At 43.9% G+C, this 21,774-nt stretch overlaps 1 protein-coding gene across 1 annotated transcript in view; it reads right to left on the minus strand.

The window, feature by feature from the left end:
* LOC137332588 (dedicator of cytokinesis protein 2-like) overlaps window positions 1-21,774 on the minus strand; it is a 555,930-nt gene that overhangs the window by 179,068 nt on the left and 355,088 nt on the right. The window contains exon 29 of the mRNA XM_067996525.1: window positions 10,393-10,487. Within this exon, the coding sequence (XP_067852626.1) occupies window positions 10,393-10,487 (95 nt within the window). The remainder of the gene's footprint in view (window positions 1-10,392; window positions 10,488-21,774) is intronic.

Consider the following 21,774-nt stretch of genomic DNA (forward strand, 5'->3'; position numbering starts at 1 on the left):
GCGGTTCAGAGACAGAGCCTTGCCTTGAAGGCCCACTTTTAACTAATAAATTAAAGCACTGTGAAAAACAAGTTGTTATGATCTGGAATGTGCTGCCAAATAGTAACTTTGAAAAGGGAATTGAAAAGGAAAAGTTTGCAGGACTCTGGGGAAAGAGCGAGGGGAGTGGGACAATTGGATAGCTCTTTCAAAGAGCCAGTACAGGCACGATGGGCCGAATGACCTCCTTCTGTGCTGTATAATTCTATGAAATAGACACTTCTGATATATTTGAAGAGCTTGCAGGCTCTGCTGCGCCTGACATCGCCATGACAGTAGACTTTGGGTCAGTATTATTATGTCCTTACTAATTTTTATTGGCATCCTCCAAGACAATCCTTCTGGAGGAGGGAGGAAACAATAAAATTTGGTTGAATTTTGAAATATTATTTTCCCTCTTACCTATTTTGACGCTGTCTCTCTCTCCCTCCCACCCTCCCTTCCCCTCCCTCCTCTCGCTCTCCTTCCCTCCCCCTCTCTCTCTCTCCCTCCCTCCCTCTCTCTCTCCCTTCCACTCTCCCTCATTCCCTGCCCTCTCCCTCCATCCCCTCTTTCTCTCCTAGCCTCCCTCTCCTTTGTCTTCCTCTCTCCCCCTTGCTCCCCCTCTCTCTCCCTCCCTCCCCATCTCTCTCTCTAGCTGTTACCAAGTATTAAGAGAAAGTGATAGACATCATTTCAAGCCTCAGGCTAACTAGCTGATATATCTTCATATCTGTCTCAGCAAAGCATAGTTTCTGTAGAAAAGTAGTGCACTTGTGTATGAAATTAAAACATTCATTTGATTCCAATTGCTTCGCTTAACAGTGTACAGAGAGCAAAGTCTGCTCGAAGAGATCTGACTATAAGTGCTGTTGAGGTAATCGGAGTGATATGTAGTGCGACATGTGGCCTGGACTGTAACCTGACTGCTATCCAGACCCTGGTCATTCCAGCGAATGGGTAGCGGTCAGCAGTGTGGAGTGAAGATTCAGTGAATAGCCTTCAGTCTTACATTGAGCAGTCTGGGAAATCTGCATAGCAGATGACAGCACTGTTCATCCAGGCAGGAACAAATGAGCCTGGGCCATAGACTCCCACAGGAAGTGACCCATTTAGCTAAGCACTAATTTTTCAAGGACAAATGGGAGGCAGAGAATGGGCAAGAGGAGATACACTTGAGTAAAATTGATCACTGATTATTGATTAAACAAACCAAATGGCCTTTTCTTGTTTTTATGCTTTCTTATGGTCTCAATGTTGTGGAAAGGGCTTGAGGCAAACATGTAGGTTAAAAAAAGCCATGAATACATGGCAGCAGATGTTTTAACTGCACAGTAATCGAAACACTGTGTGCAGCAGAAATGACTTTTGGGATCCCTTACAAAAGAGGTAAGACGAACATTTGAATGGGTTTGACTGGGTTATCCTGGTAGAATGAAGAGTATTGATGCCTCCTCTCAAGTGACTTGAATTAGAAGAAGGTTTGCCCTCACCAGCATAGCTACCTCTGTACCTCACAGAGCACTTAGAGCATTGTTACTCCAAAGTAACTTCAGCCAGCAGACTGGGTGGTGTGGTGTGTCGGACACAGGCCTTTCAATTCTGGGACCATGCCTCAAATCCAGCCCAGATCAATGGGTCAAGTTTTCTCTGCTTGTTGAGTGTAAGGGTTCTATGTGATACAAGTGTGGCGCAGACTGAACCCAGTTCCAAATGGATATGGCCCCATAGCACAATGCTGCTCCTAATACAACATTAATTGGCAATTGCACTCTGATGGGGCAAGGCTGGTGTGGGAATTGTAAAATGTCTGGTGCAGTGGGTGGGTCCCGTTGTGAGGTTCAGTTCTTGTGCGTGTCAGGTTGACATAGCGGTTGCGCTCTCTCTTATGGTGGGCTCAAGTCCAGATAATCTAGACTGACACTGCAGTGCAGTACTGAGGGAGTACTATATTTTCAGAGGTGCCGTCCTTTGACTGAGTCATTAAGCCCCTTCACCACCGGCGCACTGTGGCTGCAGTGTGTACCATCCACAGGATGCACTGCAGCAACTCGCCAAGGCTTCTTCGACAACACCTCCCAAACCCTTGACCTCTACCACCTAGAAGGACAAGGGAAGCAGGCACATGGGAACAACACCACCTGCACGTTCCCCTCCAAGTCACACACCATCCCGACTTGGAAATATATCGCTGTTCCTTCATTGTCGCGGGGTCAAAATCCTGGAACTCCCTTCCTAACAGCACTGTGGGAGAACCGTCACTACACGGACTACAGCGGTTCAAGAAGGTGGCTCACCACCACCTTCTCAAGGGCAATTAGGGATGGGCAATAAATGCCGGCCTCGCCAGCGATGCCCACATCCCATGAACGAATAAAAAAAAAGCCTGTTGAGGTGGACATGAAAGATCCCATGGTATTACTTGAAGAATGGCAGAGGCGTTCTCCTGAAGTCCGGCCCTACATTAATCCCTCTACCAATGCCACCAAAACAGATTAGCTGGTATTTAATCTCATTGCTGTTTGTGGGACCTTGCTGTGCACAAATTGGCTGCCACGTTTGCCTACAAAACAACAGTGGAAAAAAAATAAATTATTTGGCCGTGAAGCATTTGGGGACATCCTGAGGTGTGATACAACTGGAAGTTTTTTCTTTGGAGGACAGAGAAGGAGGAGCTTTCCTCTACATCAAACATTATGGCCCAGAATTTGCTGGAGCAGGGCACCTCGCAGCCTGCCCCATTAGTTAGACGTTTTCCCTCACCCTTCAGCTCAAAAAAATTTTGCAAATTGCTGGAAGTGCAAGTTGATAACGGGGCAGCTGGGACCTTAGTGAACCAATGAGATTTATGGATTGAGAACGAAACAGAGGACCGACGGAGAAGGAAATAGCATGAATTAGAGTCAAATCAGGTAGAGAAAGAGAAATAAAGAGTGGGGAAGAAAGATTGGATTGAGAGAGAGGAAGGAAAAGTAAGAAAAAAAATTTAAAATGTAAAATTTTTAATTTTAAAAATCTCTAAGAACAATTGAGATTGCACAGTTTCAATTGTTCCCTTTCTGGGCCGGAGAGATTGAGTGGTATTGCAGGAACATACATCTAGTAATTAAAAGGGTCCTTACACTGTTACGTTCCAGCTCTGACTTTCTGCAGCGAGTTTAAGAGTTTAATTCGTATTTACAGCGCAAATGCAGCAATTGCTTGACACTCACTGGGAGGTTGACGGAGAGCTCCGGATTTTGCAAGACTAACAGGGGAGCAGTGTAAATTGTCCAGCAATCTGTGGCAATTTGCAACTTACGGGGTATCTTTTCCTCGCCACAAGTTGCTGGACGATTTACATATTAATAACTGCATGCGCATTAAACTCGCCATTATTTTCCCAGCAAATTCTGTCCCAATATACTTGGATTACCAGACTGGTACACACAATATCTTTTACATCAGCCTGGTATACACAGGAACCTTCACAGCAGCCTGGTACACACAAGATCCTTCACACCAGTCCGATATACACAAGATCCGTCACACCAGTCTGGTACACACAATGGACCATAATGGCAGGGCATCTAATGGCATCTGCCCTTAGTTAGACTTTAGGTTTTTAAATTTTTTGCATAGCAAGTTGCTGAAAGTGTGAGCAGATAACTTTGCACTGAAAAACAGGGCATCTGGGACCTGAGTGAACAGGGCAACAACTGTGTACCTCCATAATCAGGTTGAAGGATTGTGAAATCAACAACGCAAGGACTGAGAAGGAAACGTAAATTAGAGTGGGTGAATTCAATGTCAAATCAGATACAGAAAGAGAAATAAAGAGAGGGTCAGAAAAATTAGATTAAGAAAAAAGAGACAGAATGGAAAAGTTAAAAAATTTTTTTAAAAATTCACATTTTTTAAATCTTCAACAACAATTAATACCTGAAGGAATGAGACTCCACACTTGTAATAGTTAATTTTCAGTACAAGAGAGGTTGACTGGAAGTAATTAACAACCAGCACGTCATTAAAAGGAAACTTACACTGAAGTGGAAGGCTTAACTTTCTGTGGTGAGTTTAGTTTGTATCTATCGCGTAAATACAGCAATTTCACGCCAATCAATGCATTTAAACAGCGAGATGTCATTTTTGTGAAGCTAATGGCGGAGCTGCGCAACTCGAACAACAACTTTTGGATATTTGAGTTTAACCGCGCATCTGCCTCTTGCCCGAAGTTGCTGTACCAGTATTGTGACAGCAAAACCTGTGCCAATACTTCACACCAGCCTGGAATACACAAGATCCATCACACCACCCTGGTACACACAAGATCCATCACACCAGCCTGGTACACACAAGATCCATCACACCACCCTGGTACACACAAGATCCATCACACCACCCTGGTACACACAAGATCCATCACACCACCCTGGTACACACAAGATCCATCACACCACCCTGGTACACACAAGATCCATCACACCACCCTGGTACACACAAGATCTATCACACCAGCCTGGTACACACAAGATCCATCACACCAGCCTGGTACACACAAGATCTATCACACCAGCCTGGTACACACAAGATCCATCATACCAAACTGGTACACACAAGATCCTTCACACCACCCTGGTATATACAAGATCCATCACACCACCCTGGTACACACAAGATCCATCGCACCACCCTGGTATATACAAGATCCATCACACCAGCCTGGTACACACAAGATCCATCATACCAACCTGGTACACACAAGATCCATCACACCAGCCTGGTATATACAAGATCATTCACACCAGCTTGGTGTGAAGTGTGACCTGAATTATTGACCATAATTTGAGGAATATAATCTGAAACTATTACTACTGATTTTAGGTTGGATAAACCACCTGAATTTTTTAATTAACGGTGCTCTTCTTGGAAAGTGAGGAGGGGGCAGGGGACATTTATAGATGATCTGGTGAAATTTTGCCTTGCCCAATACACCATGCAAAACAGAGTGATGGACTCAAAATTATAGAGAGATAGTGGGAAGAGCTGAGATAGTACTTGTTCCCATGGTGAAAGTGGCTCCTAACCAGATGTAGCTGTTTTCTTTGTGTGTTGGACTTCAAGAAGATAAAGTCTGACAACTTACAGTTAATACACTCACAATATGTGACTACCAGTGCAACCTACCAAATGAGGGAGGAGGAAAGCTGACCAGAAGTTTGAAGAACAAAGTTTCCAGTTCTTCATCTCCTTCGGCCTCCCTGAGTCATCCCTGTGCCATTGCTGCTCGCTCCCCAACAGCCAGGAAGTGACTTGAGCAGTGAGATAGTAGTGTAGGCTCAACCTCTATTTTGTTTTATTCCCTCTCTCTTCTTGGAGGGCTGGCTCAATAATCAACTCAGGAGAAATTGGTAATTGGATTAACTGATCCGAAAATGACCTGGTGTGTCCTATATTCAACCAAATTGGGATTGGAGTGTGTTCATTTGAGACACTGTGCTTTGTCTGATGTTTAATAATTGTACACTCAACAGTTTATGGACCAGTTACAATGTAGTATTTGTGCCAAGGTGATGACGTTTCCCTGCTGCGACCAGCTGCTAAATAGAACAAGGCGTGTGGGGAGAAGGATTTTCTCCACGGTTTACTAAATGTATTTCAAAGTGATATATCAACACCCTTTGGGCAATAGTGTAAAATTGTTGTGTGTCTAAACAAAATGTCAAGCTTGCGCAATATTGTATGTGAATTCATATCAACCGCATTCTGCCCAAAAGGAGCCGTAGAAAATTATTTAATTAGCATACTGCATCTGACCAGGAAGGTACTGGCTTCGATACTTGGTCTGCGCTTTCACTCATCTCTGGGGGGAGTGGGGGGGGGTGGAGGACAGTAGAATTTGCCTCAGGGCTGGGGAGGGAGTAAGACAAGAACTGTAGCAGACCAATGAAGGAGTTAGATTTACAATTACACAGTTAAAGTAGTGATTCCGAAGAGAAGGTTTTTGAATTTCACTAATTAGATGCTGCTTTATCCTGCAGTGATTGAGATGGATTGGACCTTACTAATTTGGTAATTACTTGATATTGGAAAGTTGTTGCTTTGCCTCGCATTTGCATTATTGATGGCCGATTCGGTTGGTTTCAGCTATGCAATCTTAATTGTTTCCATGAGGGGTGAATTGGCAGTTGGCGTCTGTCTTGATCAGGGACCGGCTCAATGGTCAACTCCGGAGGAATTGGTAATTGGATTAATTGACCTGAAAATGAATCAATTTGTCCTTTGTTCAACCAAATCGGGATTAGAGTGTGTTCATTTGACACACTGTGCTTTGTCTGATGTGTAATAATTGTACACTCAACAGTTTACGGCCCTGCTACACTGCGGTATCTGTGCCAAGGTGATGTGGTTTTTATGCTGTGTAATTACAGTATAACTAAGTAATGACATTCCCAAGTTGCATCACATTTTGGGAATGGTCTTGGAACTCATATTTCAGTTCTAACTTTGTCGGGTTTAATTTCCCCAGATGTTGTGTTGGTTATCACATTTGTGTAGAATTACTTTTGTGCATTATTGTAATACAGTCAGCCTGTTTATTTTGGTTTAATGACTGTGTTAAAGCAATGCACCAAAGAATTAGACAAAAGCACATTAATCAATGTGCTACCAGAGGAGATTAAGCCTCTGCCTTTGCTGAACACCTTTGTTCCGCCGTTAGTGCGATCTGTCTGCTAATGCAATCCTGAGCTGCTGGTCGCTTGCCATTTTAATTCTCCCTCCCACTTCCACTCTGGCCTCTCTGTCATCGGCCTCCTACACCGTTCAAATGAAGCACCATGCCATCTTGAGGAACAGTACCTCAACTTTCCACTGGCTACTTTACAGCCTTTCGGCCTCAACATTGACTTTGACAACATCAGATTTTAACCACAGCTCCCATTTTCTCTTAGACAGCAAGCGCAGGTAATGGGTAGGATGGATGTACCAGGGCTTCTGGGAATGGGGGAGGTTGTGGGCTGGTGCTTGGGATGGGGATTCCCCTATCGGTACATGGCTGATAGTGTGGTTGGCAGCCCTGGTATCACCTGCCTTTTTCTTCCACCAGACCACTGGAGCCTTGTCCATTTTGCCAGACGTTCCATGCTTCCCTCCTCCTCTGCTATTCTGCTGGCACCATTCACTCATCCTCTGGGTCTTAGTTACACTTTTTATTTCCCCAGTTTCTCTCATTATTGCCTCCTTTTGTCTTACACCATCATCGCTTCTGACATCCAATCATCTCCTGTCCACCATCCAATCACAGACCACTCCTTTCCTTTTTCTTCTCCCATCCTCTTTTCCCCGGCTCTGTTCCTCCTTAGAAGCTGTTCATCTGTAACATCTCCCAGTTCAGACGAAAGGTCATCGACCTGAAACGTCAACCATATCTTCACCTCTTCACTGATGCTACCTGACCTGCTGAATGTTTCAGGCATTTTCTGTTTTTACTTGAGATTAAACCACTTGGTGTTTGTGAAGAACTGACTGTTCTGCCAACTCTTCATTCAACATTCAAGAAGACTGGGAGGAGGCTCATGTGGAGCATTGACCTGTTGGGCCAAATGGCTGGTTTCTGTGCTGTACATTCTTTGTAATTCTATGTAATTTAAGTGGCATTTGGATGCCAGTGAGCACAGCTTGGGCTTATGTTTAAACATACAAGAACCTAGCTCTGCGTGCTTGACCAGAGAGCCATGTGCAGCCAATAATGCAGCTCAGCACCGTTGTTTCTGCATTGCTGCAATGAGATTGAGCGCCAAGCTCCTTCATTAGACAAGTAATCATTTTCTGCACAAGGCAAGACAAGTTATCAATAACGAATGAAACACAGTTTGGTGATACATAATGCATACCAAGATTGCTTTCAGCTTCTGGTTTCAAGGAAGCATTGAGCTAAAGTTAAAATTTTACTGAGCAGTATTAGTCATAGATAGATATAAACAACATGGGACCTAGGTCTTTCCATGACTAAACCAGGTTAAAACTCAGCATGAAGATTCCCCCATAGGGTCAGTTGATACATGTACTGTGTTAAACTGAGCCGAGGGACCTGGCCAACATTCTTCCCTCAAACCGTACCCCCAAGAACAGTTTTTCTGGCCATTCATTCATTTGCTGTTTGTAGGACCTTGCTGCGTGCAAATTGGTGGCTGGGTTTGTCTATATAACAACGGTGAGTGAACTTCAAAAATAGTCCATTAGTCATAAAGGGCATGATGAGGCGCTATTTAAATGCAAGTTCTTTCTTTCTAATCCATAGAGACCAGGAAGATCCTAGGTTTGCTTTACGCTGAGTTAAATGATATCAACTGGTTTGGTAGTAGGGATATTGAATTGGTCGTAGACCCACTCTGTCAAATGATAGTTCCTCCCAGGTGTCACCAGTTGTTTACAGAAGCACCTTATGTGACTCATGCGCACCATGTGGAATGTTTAATTTCCACCAATTCTACTATTTTGATTTCACTTTGTTACTTCATTTTGCTTAAAAATTAGTTTGGATAGGCTCTCTCGAACTTCTTGGGGGGAGGCACCTGATGTCTCCTGGTGGGATGGGTCTTAGCCCAATCGGACAATCTCACTGACCTATCTCAAAATAGGACCCCTGCCAGAAAGTCTGCATGCAAGGGGGCTGGTGAGAACTGGATCAGAGTTCGGGTCTAATGCCTCCCACACTCGAATAACCACCAGAATGTGGCCAGCACCCAACATCAGACAAGGAAGGAGAAATCATTTATTTTTTTAAAAAAGGATCTCAATGTAAGAGATATTGTAATTTTATAAAAAATGTATATTTATCATGGAGATATTGACAATGAAAAACTTTTAATAGACTTGTATTAAAAACTCCTAAACTTACATAAACTACAATACTTACACAGAGGAGAATGTATAGGGTTTTACATTAGAGCTGACCACTCGGACCAGAAAAGGCCAATGTTTGTATATTTCATGATGGCACAGGAGTGTTTGCCAAACCCAAATGAGACTAGTACCTTCCTCTCTACCACTAACTACACATCTATTCTACTAGTCCCAAGTGTTCATAACACACTTGCTCTCTATCTTTTGTTGAACAATTTTGGCTTTTGCAGGTTAACAAGGTCTCTCCCTTGCCCCACTTTCTCCTTCTGCCCTTTTAGGTTTGTCATAATCCTAATTCTACCTTTCTGATGGCATTTGTGTTCTGCCTTAGGGGTAGAGATGAGTTTTGTTCGTTCTGGGACTTGATGGACTTTGTCACAGCCTTGGGCAAACATTTTGTTTTGAGCCAGATGTTTAATACTGACATAGTTGGTGTGGACCACCTGGTTCTCTGGATGTCCACTGAGACGACCCATATTAGTACCAGATATCAGGGTCTTCAGCATCTTTCCAGGAAAACTCCAAACACAGTTATAGGCTGTGCCTTATATACCCAACTTTCTCACCCCCTCCCTGTTCCAGAGGTGGGAGGAGCCACAACTCCACCTTCCCACAGCCCAGTCCTTCAAGATCATTACACCACATCTGCACTTTCCAGCAGGAATCATTGGATAGTCATCCGAAGGAGGAAGCTTAAATACATTTTTACTTAACCCTCCTTATCCCAAGTGAACTAACATTACTTATTGACCCCATTCTGGGGCCTGAACTCAAATCAACTAACTCAGACCATGGATCAAACCAGAAACTTTGATTATTTTGGGTCAGAGTTGGTAACACTACTGCAGAGACTTTTAGTCAGATACCCAAAGCAAAACAAGTTCCAACCTTATTTAGATTCCATTGGTTTTGCTGTGTTTTACATCTTTCTAGACCATATCAGACAAAATTAGCTTCCAAAGTATGATTAATTTTTTCCACATCACTTTCGAACACACATAGGCAAGGAAAGGACTTGCATTTATATAGCACATTCCACAACCTCAGGGCTTTACAGCCAATTAAATATTTTTGATGTGTAGTCACTGTTGCAATATAGGAAAACGCGGCAGCCCATTTGCACACAGCATGGTCGCACAAACAATAACGATATTCATGACCAGATACTCTGTTTTTGGTGGTGTTGGTTGAAGGATAAATATTGGCCAGGACACCAGGAGAACAAACCCGCTCTTCGATTAGTGCCATGGGATCCTTTTCGTCCACCTGAGAGGGTAGATGGGGCCTGGGTTTAACATCGCTTCTGAAAGACAGCAACTCCAACAGTGCAGCACTCCCTCAGTACTGCACTGGCGTGTCAGCCTAGATTAAGTGCTCAGGTCTGTGGAGTGGGGTTTGTACCTACGACCTTCTGACTCAGAGACGAGAGTGTGGTCAACTGAGCCATGGCTGACATAATGGAGGGTGATGATGATCTGTAGCTCCTACCTGTTCTGCATCATACTCATAGCCATCCAGTCAGCAGGGTAGACATTCTTCCCTATCAGATCCATGAATAAGAGGAAAGTTTCCATGAAGAAATCCTATGGGAAAATACATCAGTTAGGAAAGAGTGATAAAACCACTGATCCAAAAACAACAGAGAATTGACTATCACATTCAACGTTTTAATTATCAACCAATTTTGGTTCATAAATCAACTTCTCTTGGTTGAAAACCACAAAATGATTGCTACCTCACAGCAAATGAAGGGACTTTATTAATTGTACACTCTCTTTAAACCATGGGTTCAAAGTCTTAATTTTATGAGCACGGTTGTAATCTCATGCTCGTTGAGGATGTTAGAATATGAATTTTGACAATGTTACATTAATTCTAAAAGCAATTTTCTATGATTGTAAAATTATAGAGTGTCTCTGAGAATTTCTGAGTTTTTCAGAGACTGCCTGGCAACTGATGAATAGTAATGACATAATTGCCAACAGATGCTAGTATGGATGAGGAGAGCCATTCAGCCCATCTTTGTTCGTCCATCTAAAAATAGCTCAGGTATTAGCCTTAGCTTAGTAGTAGCACTTCCCTCTTTCTATCTGCACTACCGTTCACGCTACCATTGTCACTTTAGCCTCATGTGTTGAGGAGTGAAAGCACCAACATTTGAAAAGGCCACCATTGTTAAACTGCAGTGTACGCTGCATTTTAAACTGCCATCTTCCTCTAGGATCATCCCTAAATACGGCAGATTCCGCACAACAAGCAGCCGACCTGTTCCTCAAAGTTCAGGAGAGATCTGCCACCTCGCCAGCCCTGACACAAGCTGGCTGCATGTATTAGGACACTGTGCAAGAAAATCATGTGAACATACGAAAATAATGGATCTACTGGTCCATCCAACCTGTCCCACACAGTTGTGATGCCTTATGCGTCACGATACCCCCACTCCCCACTCCACTCGCTCCATGTGATCTCCTGGGAGAGGCAAAAATCAGATTTTAATAACCCAGGGCCCATTAGGGGAAAAATCTGGAAAATTCCTCTCCGATCTCCCATAGTTGATCAAAACTAGTCCAGGAGATGACTCTGTCCATGATTTACAGGATACCCACCTCTTGTACAAGGTGATCGACGCCCCAGCCAGAAACAGGTCCAGCTCTCACTTGAAGGGCTGGGGGTATGTGGTTTGCCAATTATATACAGCTGGCCTGTGCCTGGAGCGCCAAAATGGGAAATCTCTCCTATTATCAGCCAGATTATTCAACTGTGGAGGGAATCACTGCTGATTCCAGTCCTGTCATCCTCACATCCACTCAATCACGCTTTCCAGCAAGAATTATTGGATCACATTGAGGAATGGAAATCTCATTAAACTTTTCTTCTACTTCCCCTGTCTATGCCTTAAGCCCCAAGTCGAATTACATCATCCACACTGTTAGCCCACCTGAGGGAATAGTATTCCATCCTGTTTTGGATGATACCCTCCTCAGTGTGTGAAGCAGATTCATTTAGCATATCTCAGCTCCTGTTGAAACACCTTCCTTCTGTCTGTTCATTGGGTTCCTTCCAAATGCTGCAAGTTTTCTTGTATCACATTGGCAGTGAGGCAAGGAGCCAATAAAAGTGGCTTGTGGAAATTAAGAGGACAGTCACGATTAGCAATGCTGGCTGCCCTCACTAACCGGCACATAGGAGGCTGGTTGGCTGCAAGCACACTGATTAAACTGATGGGAATCACAACAACTTAGGTTTGTACAGAACCCTTCCTGCAATGAAACATCCCAAGGTGCTTTACAGGGGAAACAATGGTCTGTGAGCAGGAACTGTGAGAGCAGGGAGGCAGGATGCGTATAGCATGGTCAAAGAGGTGAGCTTTGAAGGAGGGGCAAGGGATAGGAAAAGGAACAGGATTGCTGTGCAGGAAGTAGGCTTTTGTAATGGAGGGAAATCAAAGGTTCATGGCTACTCTTTCCAATACTCCAGTGTCACCACAGATTGCCACAGTGTCCAAAGTTCAGGTCCAAACCCTTAATGAGCTTGTTCTACATGCTCTGTGTGACTAAAAATAGCACTTACAGGGATGGCACAAGAGCATGTTAAGCATTGGACCTAACCCTTGCCAATTGGAAAATATATTCTTATATATGTAAGTTATCTATGACTTTTGCTGAGCGAGACACATGGAGGTAGATTTTGACTTTGTATGATACTGTAGACACACGGAGGTAGATTTTGACTTTGTGTGATACTGTAGACACACGGAGGTAGATTTTGACTTTGTATGATTCTGTAGACACACGGAGGTAGATTTTGACTTTGTGTGATACTGTAGACACACGGAGGTAGATTTTGACTTTGTATGATTCTGTAGACACACGGAGGTAGATTTTGACTTTGTATGATACTGTAGACACACGGAGGTAGATTTTGACTTTGTATGATACTGTAGACACACGGAGGTAGATTTTGACTTTGTGTGATACTGTAGACACACGGAGGTAGATTTTGACTTTGTATGATTCTGTAGACACACGGAGGTAGATTTTGACTTTGTATGATACTGTAGACACACGGAGGTAGATTTTGACTTTGTATGATACTGTAGACACACGGAGGTAGATTTTGACTTTGTGTGATACTGTAGACACACAGAGGTAGATTTTGACTTTGTGTGATACTGTAGACAATTGTAAACAATTTTACAACACCAAGTTATAGTCCAGCAATTTTATTTTAAATTCACAAGCTTTCGGAGATTTTCTCCTTCCTCAGGTAAATGCTCCACATCATGAATACTGTAGACACACAGAGGTAGATTTTGACTTTGTATGATACTGTAGACACACGGAGGTAGATTTTGACTTTGTATGATTCTGTAGACACACAGAGGTAGATTTTGACTTTGTGTGATACTGTAGACACACGGAGGTAGATTTTGACTTTGTATGGTTCTGTAGACACACGGAGGTAGATTTTGACTTTGTGTGATACTGTAGACACACGGAGGTAGATTTTGACTTTGTACAATAGTGTAGAACAGGTGATAGTGAATCAGCAGTCTGTTTTACTACTCTCCCCATTTTTATTTCCATTGACTTCAACCATTTTACACTATCGTACAAAGTTAAAATCTACCCCATTATGTTTGTTAACCTCCTGTCTGTTGACTTTATCACTGTACTCTATCAGGTTTGCTATTTTACAATGATGGGAAGGAAGCCTGACTATTATCATTGGTGTCTCCCATGGCGACATGCCAGTGGATCAGAAGGTGCGACATTCCTAACCTCCCCCACTTCCCTCCCCCCCTCCAACTAAGTCCCATCTCCTAACAAATGGACTAGTCTCATATGGGATTTTAAGTTCTTATTCTTTGGGATGCATCAATACTATGGATTTGTGTGACTAAATCTGGATATCGGAGTATATCTGTGTAACTTTCCCTCAGGAGATTAAATGGGTGGGATGGCGTCCATTGTATGGTAGATTGCACAGGGTTTGCGAAAGGAATTTAGGGGCAGGAGCACACCATTTGGCCTATCGATCCATAGATTCGACTATTCCAATGCTCTCCTGGCCAGCTTCCCATTTTCCACCTTCTGTAAACTTGAGCTATCCAAAACTCTGCTGCCTAACTTGCACCAAGTCCCGTTCTCCCATCACCCCTGTGCTCGCTGACCTACATTGGCTCCCGTGTCCAGCAATGCCTCGATTTTAAAATTCCCATCCTTGCATACAAATCCCTCCATTGCCTTGCCCCTCCCTATTTCTGTAGCCTCCTCCAGCCATACTACCTTCCGAGAACTCTGCGTTAATCCAAACCTGGTCTCTTGTGCATCCCCGATTTCCTTCGCCTCTCTATTGGTGGCCATGCCTTCAGCTCTGGAATTCCCTCCCTAAACCTCTCTGCCTCTCCACCTCTCCCTCCTCCTTTAAGACGCTCCTTAAAACCTACCTCTTTGACCAAGCTCTGGTCACCTGTCCTAACATCTATCTATGTGACTCGGTGTCAAATTTTGTTTGATAATGCTCTTGTGAAGTGCCTTGGGACATTTTACTACATTAAAGGTGCTGTATAAATGCAAGTTGTTGTTGTTGTTTTTGTGCCATTTCTGTTTCTTTTTAATCCCAATCTCCTGATTTTTCTCCAGATGGTAAATTCACTGCTCCCACATTCCCATTGAGCAGGGAGCCCTGCTCAAAGGAACTGCAATCAGAGAAAGGGCTGCAAAACTGTAGCCCTGATTCTCCCTTCAAGCTCAGGTTCCCGCTGGGGGCATGGGAACTCTGAATTTGCCCTGATATCCCTTAATACCTTTATGTCCATATTTAAATGCCCATCTCCTTCAAACTTCTCAATTGACTTGCAACTTACTCGAGGCTTAATATGCTGATGGTTTTGCCTTGTTCTTGTGTTTTATTTGTCCAAGTAACTGTTCATGCATCAAAGAATTTTTGAAGAAATGAATCTTTTTTATTAAATATTCAGGGGAAATATCAAAATTTTGACGTTTACAAGCTGTAACAGTAAAACATTTCCCTGAGGGCTACAAATGGGATTGAACTGCCAGAAGTCGAAACTTGATGGAGTTATTACACACTCAACATCTTCTCTTTGCAAAAAATTGAAAGAAAGAACATTGCATTTATATAGCGCTTTTCTCATCTTCAGGATATCCCACAACCAATGAAGTAATTTTGAAGTGTAGTCACTTATATAAACATGGACACCACATTGTCGATTGAGGGATAAATGTTTTCCAGTACTCCTGGAGAACTGCCCTGCTCTTCTTCGAATAATGCCACTGGATCATTTATATCCACCCGATTAGGCAGTCAGGGGCTTATGTTTAACGTCTCATATGAGAGACGGCGCCTCTGACAGTGCAGCATTCCACTATTACTGCACTGCAGTGTCAACCTGGATTATGTGCTCTCAGATCCCGGTGAGCTCAAGCGCAGGCAACTGGGCCAAGCTGACATATCAAATATGCATAAGTTAACTCTAGTACATAACCATTCACACAAGATGGATTGCACTTAGCCTCCTCACTAATAGACAATCGATATGAAGCACTCTCTTATACAACACTATCCTCAGTGGAGTAGACTTCTCATGTGGCTCCAAAACACTGCGGTACTTCTTTGCAGTGTTTTCTTTCTTAACCTACAGTCCCAAAGGCGATGACCCCTTGCTGGGTTACAATTCAAAGGGAATTAGGCACACTCAGAAACTTAGGCTGTCCTTCAAGTGAAAGCCTTGGCCACGAGTGTCGGGAAGGTATTTGACCTGAACCCGATCCTGCCCTCACCCAATTTGCGCATGGAAAAGGAAAGAGATCTGGGGGTCCTGATTGACAATAAATTGAAGCTATCGCAACAATGCTCGGTGGCAGTGAGTAAAGCAAATCAGATATTGAGATGTATTAAACGGTCAATACTGACCCAAAATAGTAAGGTAGTCCTGCCACTTTATAAATCATTAGTGCGACCACACTTAGAATACTGTGTACAGTTCTGGTCACCTCAGTATAGAATGGATATTGCAGCTATTGAAAGAATACAGTAGAGAGCAACCAGAATGATTTGAGGGGATGGAGGGATTGGATTATGAGGGGCGATTATGTAAATTGGACATGTTCTCACTGGAAAAGATAAGGTTGAGAGGTGATGTGATTGCTGTTTTTAGGATTCTAATGGGACTAGATAATGTAGACCATTACAAGCTATTTCACCTTGTACAGAACAGTAAATCCAGAGGGCATGGAATATGCTCGAAGGGCGATAAATTCAAAACTAATCTGCGGGAACTAATCACCCCAGGTCAGGCGGGAGGGGGTTAAAAATAAAAAAATGCCAAACCCGACCCCAACCGCCCACTTCCGGTTTTAATAGAGGCAGGTTGGGGGGGGGAGGCGGGCGACAAACCTGCTCGGACCTTCCGCAATCGGACAGCACCTGTGATCGGAAGTCCCCTGATCTCCTCCCGCGATTGGAAGCCCCCCCGATCTCCTCCCAGGATCGGAACCCCCCCAATCTCCTCCCGTGATCGGTACCCACCCCAATCTCCTCCTGTGATTGGACCAACCACCATCTCCTCCCGGTCAGCAATATTCTCCCTGGCCCCCCTCCAATATCCCCCCCGGCCCACGGTCTCTCCATCTCTCCTCTCTGCTCCTTGGCTGTGGCCTGGTGCCGCAGACCTTTCCGTCCAACAGCCAGCCAGCCTCTCAATCTGGCTGACTGCGGCGGGGAAACCGATTCAAAAAATTGAAATCAGGTCCTCCCGTTAAATTCAGCAGAACTTCCGGGAAACCCGTACACCCAGGCCGTTAAACCTTCCCCCCCCCCACCATTCCCTCCCACCTCCCCATAAATATCAAGGCCATTATTTCAGTGAGTGAGTGGTAGGCTCCCTAGGGAGCCAGTGGAAGCAGTAAGTATAGATTCATTCAAATGCAAATTAGATTGATTTCTTTCAGGCATAACATGTGTTAAGTGTCGTATTATTGGGGGGAAGAGGCGATGGTTTTCCTCGCCTCATGCCTGGGTCTGTTGTAGACTAATTGATAGAGATTGATTGCTATGATTAGTCAACAACTCTGTTATGGTTATATCATGCTTCTATCAGGATGGTAGAAGGCGACCAAGGTGGACCTCTGTCTTTTTGCGTCTTGCATTTCCTATGTTCACTCTCACGACACTCTCAGCGCATTACTGAAGGAGTGCTGCATTGTCAGAGGTTCTGTAATTCTGCTGAGATGTCAAGTTGAGGCCTGTCTGCCCGCTCAGGTGGGCATGAAGAAAAAGAAGAGCAGGGACTTTCCTCTCTCGGCCAAAAGTCCATGGATGCAGTTTCATTAATTGATCATCTCACTGTGGGTACAGAATGGCTGGCGTATTTGTCTACATAACAACAGTCACTGCACTTCAAGAACTAAGTCATTGAGCAAAACGTTTTGAGACCTTTTGACAAAGTGTTATATAAATACAAGTATTATTATAGATTTCCAATAGACCGAGCCAGGTCCTATTAAATAACATTCCTGATCCAAGTAAACTGAGATTGCACCATTCTCCGCAGATATAGACCTGCTGAATGAAGTTTACTGTGCTTGTCTTAGAGATTTGTTTGGCATTAAATTCGTTTTAAGGTTTTCCATATTGCAGGTCCTACTCTCCAGAGGGTGGAAATCACTTTTTCTGGCAGCTTGGATATGAACTCAATAAATTTTGATCCAGAAATATTGATCAGCATTTAAAAAAAAGAAATTGCAATTTCTACCATTTATCTCCTAACATCTGGTTGGTATTTCCTGGTGTCTATGCTTGTCAGAATTTTGCCCAGAGGTGATGGCAGTGACCTTCTGACTATCTCTGGCACAAATGATGGTTCTGTATTGCAGAGTTTGGGTGAGGTAGTGGGAGCAAGTTGGGGGACTGCTGGAGTGTTATAGCTGAAAGAAAAGTGCAGCAGAGAGAGAGGGAGAGAGTCGTGAAAATAAATTTTTGGGGGTTCCATTTTCTCCTCTCCTCTCCTGAAGGCGCTGACTCTCGCTGGGGTGCAGTTCCCAGGAGGGTCTGCTGTCTTCTTGGTCGTTGCCCAAGTAGCCATTAGTCATGTATGAGCCTCGATGATGAGGGTTGGAAGCCCTCCAAGATATTTCCTTTTACAACCAGAAAAACTTCAGATTATTCAATAGCTTTTTGTTTTTTCTTTTCTTAAAAAAAAGATTTGAAATTAATGCTTTCATTTATTTTATGTTTGATTTTCTTTCCTTGCCCCTCTGCATCTCTTCTGTCTGTCTCTGTGTCCTTTTATTCTCTCTCTCCCCTCATTTCTGTGACCCTCTTTCCCACTATCTGTCTCTCTCCATCTCTTTTTCAATGATGTGTCTCTTTCACGCTTTCTCTCTCTCTCCCTCTCATGCTCTCTTTCTCTTTTGTGTCTCCCATTCTATATTACTCTCATTGTCTCTCATACTGGCGCTGTCTCTATCTTTTTCCCTGCAGTCTCTATGCGTATCTTTATCTCTCATTCTCTCCCTCTCACTCACGCTCTCTCTCGTTCTTTACTGTCTCTAAGTATGTGTGCATCTCTCTGTTTTTGCTGAGTTCTTGTGGAAGAGGAAACATTTCTGTCCACTTTGTACCCCAGCCATCCTTTACCTGAGACTGCCAGTTAGTGAGACATTTATGTGTGCACTCACTTCCACAAAGAACTCTAATAATCTGCCTCACCCCATGGTTATCGGTCTATCGATCCATTGTCCCTCATTCTTCCTATCACTTGATCCTCACACCCACAACCATCTCGCTTGCTCTCTTACAGCTTGGTATCAGAAGCCATCTCCTGTTCATGCTATGACCTGTCTAACCACTTACCAACAGCGGTTCAATTACCATTTGCGTCCAACAACTTCCATTTTGGTGCACGTTTCACGTTCCCTACCTCTTAGTTTTCTCACCTGATGTCTTTATGAGCACCTGTTCTTCCCGCCAAGAAAACTGCTTGAACTGGTTCAAACACTTGTGACAACCGCCATGAGGTCCAATACACTACACTGCACAACTGCCTCACCCAACATCAGCGGTGTGATTCTTTCCTCCTTCCGCCCTTAGCAGCCCCTCCTCATCGCCCCATGCAGAGCTGCCTAGGGGTAGACGTAAAGAAAATGTTTCCGCTCGTGGGGGAATCCAAAACTAGGGGCCATAGATATAAGATGGTCACGAATAAATCCAATAAGGAATTCAGGAGAAACTTCCTTACTCAAAGAGTGGTGAGAATGTGGAACATGCTACGACGTGGAATGGGAAATCATGGACACTACTGGAGTCCCTGGCGACCATGTGTGCAGGAAGTGTGTCCAGCTGCAGCTGCTGGCTAACCACATTTCAGAGCTGAAGCTGTGGGTGGATTCACAGTGGAGCATCCGCGATGCTGAGATTATCGTGGATAGCACGTTCAGTGAGGTGGTCACACCGCAGGTAAAGATTACACAGGCAGAAAGGAAATGGGTGACCGCCAGGCAGAGTAAAAGGACTAGGCAGGTAGAGCAGGAGTCCCCTGGGGCCATCTCCCTCTCAAACAGATATTCCGCTTTGGATATTGTTGGGGGAGATGACTTATCAGGGGAATGCAGCAAGAGCCAAGGCCATGGCACCATGAGTGACTCAGCTGCACAGGAGGGGAGGAAAAAGAATGGGAGAGTAATAGTGATTGGGGATACCATCGTAAGGGGAACAGATAGGCGTTTCTGCGGCCGCAGACGTGACTCCAGGATGGTATGTTGCCTCCCTGGTGCTAGGGTCAAGGATGTCACGGAGCGGCTGCAGAACATTCTGAAAGGGGGAGGGTAAACAGCCAGAGGTCGTGGTCCATATCGGTATCAACGACATCGGTAAAAAAAGGGATGAGGTCCTGCAAGCAGAATATAGGGAGTTAGGAAATAAATTAAAAAGCAGGACCTCTAAGGTAGTAATCTCAGGATTACTTCCAGTGCCACGAGAGCAGAAATAGGAGAATAGACCAGATGAATGCGTGGCTTGAGAGATGGCGTAGGAGGGAGGGGTTTAAATTCCTGAGGCATTGGGACTGATTCTGGGAAAGGCGGGACCTGTACAAGCTGGACGGGTTGCACCCAAGCAGAAACGGGACCAACATCCTCGTGGGGGCATTTGCTAGTTCTGTTGGGGAGGTTTTAAACTAGTATGGCAGTGGGATGGGAATCAAAAGGCAGGTACAGATAGGACAAATTCAGACCAGGAAATGGGAAGTAGAAAAGCAGTTAGTGACGTAGTTAGTGACTCAGAAAGGCAAAAGAAGCAAAGGTTAAATAGTGTTCAGCACAGGAATTTGACGGGGGTTAAAGGGTTTATACTTCAACGCAAGGAGTATTACAAACAAAGCAGATGAGCCAAGGGCACAGATAGACACATGGCAGCATGATATCATTGCTATAACGGAAACCTGGCTTAAAGAGGGGGATAATTGGCAGCTCAATATCCCTGGATATAGAGTTTTCAGGCCGGATAGAGTGGGTGATAAAAAAGGAGGGGGGGGGTAGCATTATTGGTTAAAGAATCAATTACAGTTGTGAGAAGGGATGATATGCTAAATGGATCATCAATCGAGGCCATATGGGTTGAGCTAAGAAATAAAAAAGGGGCAGTCACACTACTAGGAGTGAACTATAGACCCCCGAATAGTGAAAGGGAGATAGAGGAACAAATATGTAGGCAAATTTCTGAGTGCAAAAATAAGAGGGCAATAATAGTAGGGGACTTCAACTACCCTAACATCAACTGGGATTCAAACAGTGTGAGGGGCACAGAGGGCGCAAAATTCTTGATCGGTGTCCAGGAGAACTTTTTTAGCCAGTACGTGACAAGCCCAACAAGAGGGGATGCAATTCTAGATTTAGTCCTGGGAAATGAAGATGGGCAAGTGGGTGAAGTGACAGTGGGTGACCATATTGGGGATAGTGACCACAATTCAGTTAGTTTTAGCCTTATTATGGAAAAGGACAGAGTTAAATCAGGAATAAATGTTTTAAATTGGGGGAAGGCAAATTTTACAGAACTAAGAGGTGATTTGGCAGAAGTGGACTGGACACAACTACTTGAGGAGAAATCAGTGGCAAGCCAGTGGGAGGCACTAAAAAGTGAAATTCCACGGGTACAATGCAGACACGTCCCCTCAAAGAAAAAGGGTGGCACTACCAAATTTAGAGCCCCCTGGTTGCCTAGAAGTATACGGGGCAAGATAAAGCAGAAAAAGAAAGCTTATGACTGTCACAGAAAACTAAATACTGCAGAAAGCCTAGAGGAGTATAGAAAGTACAGGGATGACATAAAAAAGGAAATAAGGAAAGCAAAGAGAGGGCATGAAAAAATATTAGCAAGTAAGATTAAAGAAAACCCAAAGATGTTTTATCAGTGCATTAAGAACAAGAGGAGAGCTAAGGAAAAGGTGGGACCTATCAGGGATGATAAGGGTAACTTGTGTGTAGAAGCAGAGGATGTAGGTAGGGTTTTAAATGAATATTTTGTCTCCGTATTCACAAAGGAAAGGGATGATCCGGATGTCGTAGTTAAAGAGGAGAGGTGTGAAATATTGGATAAGGTAAACGTAACGAGAGAGGAAGTACTAGAGGGATTGGAATCCTTGAAAGTTGATAAGTCACCAGGGCTGGATGGATTGTTTCCTAGGCTATTGAAAGAAACCAGGGAGGAAATAGTGGATGCTCTGAGGATCATTTTCCAATCCTCACTAGATACAGGAGAGGTACCGGAGGACTGGAAGACTGCAAACGTAGTACCATTGTTTAAAAAGGGTACAAGGGAAAGGCTGAACAATTATAGGCCAGTCAGTCT

This window comes from Heptranchias perlo, chromosome 14 (genome assembly GCF_035084215.1).
Source record: "Heptranchias perlo isolate sHepPer1 chromosome 14, sHepPer1.hap1, whole genome shotgun sequence".
Classification (NCBI taxonomy): Eukaryota; Metazoa; Chordata; class Chondrichthyes; order Hexanchiformes; family Hexanchidae; genus Heptranchias; species Heptranchias perlo.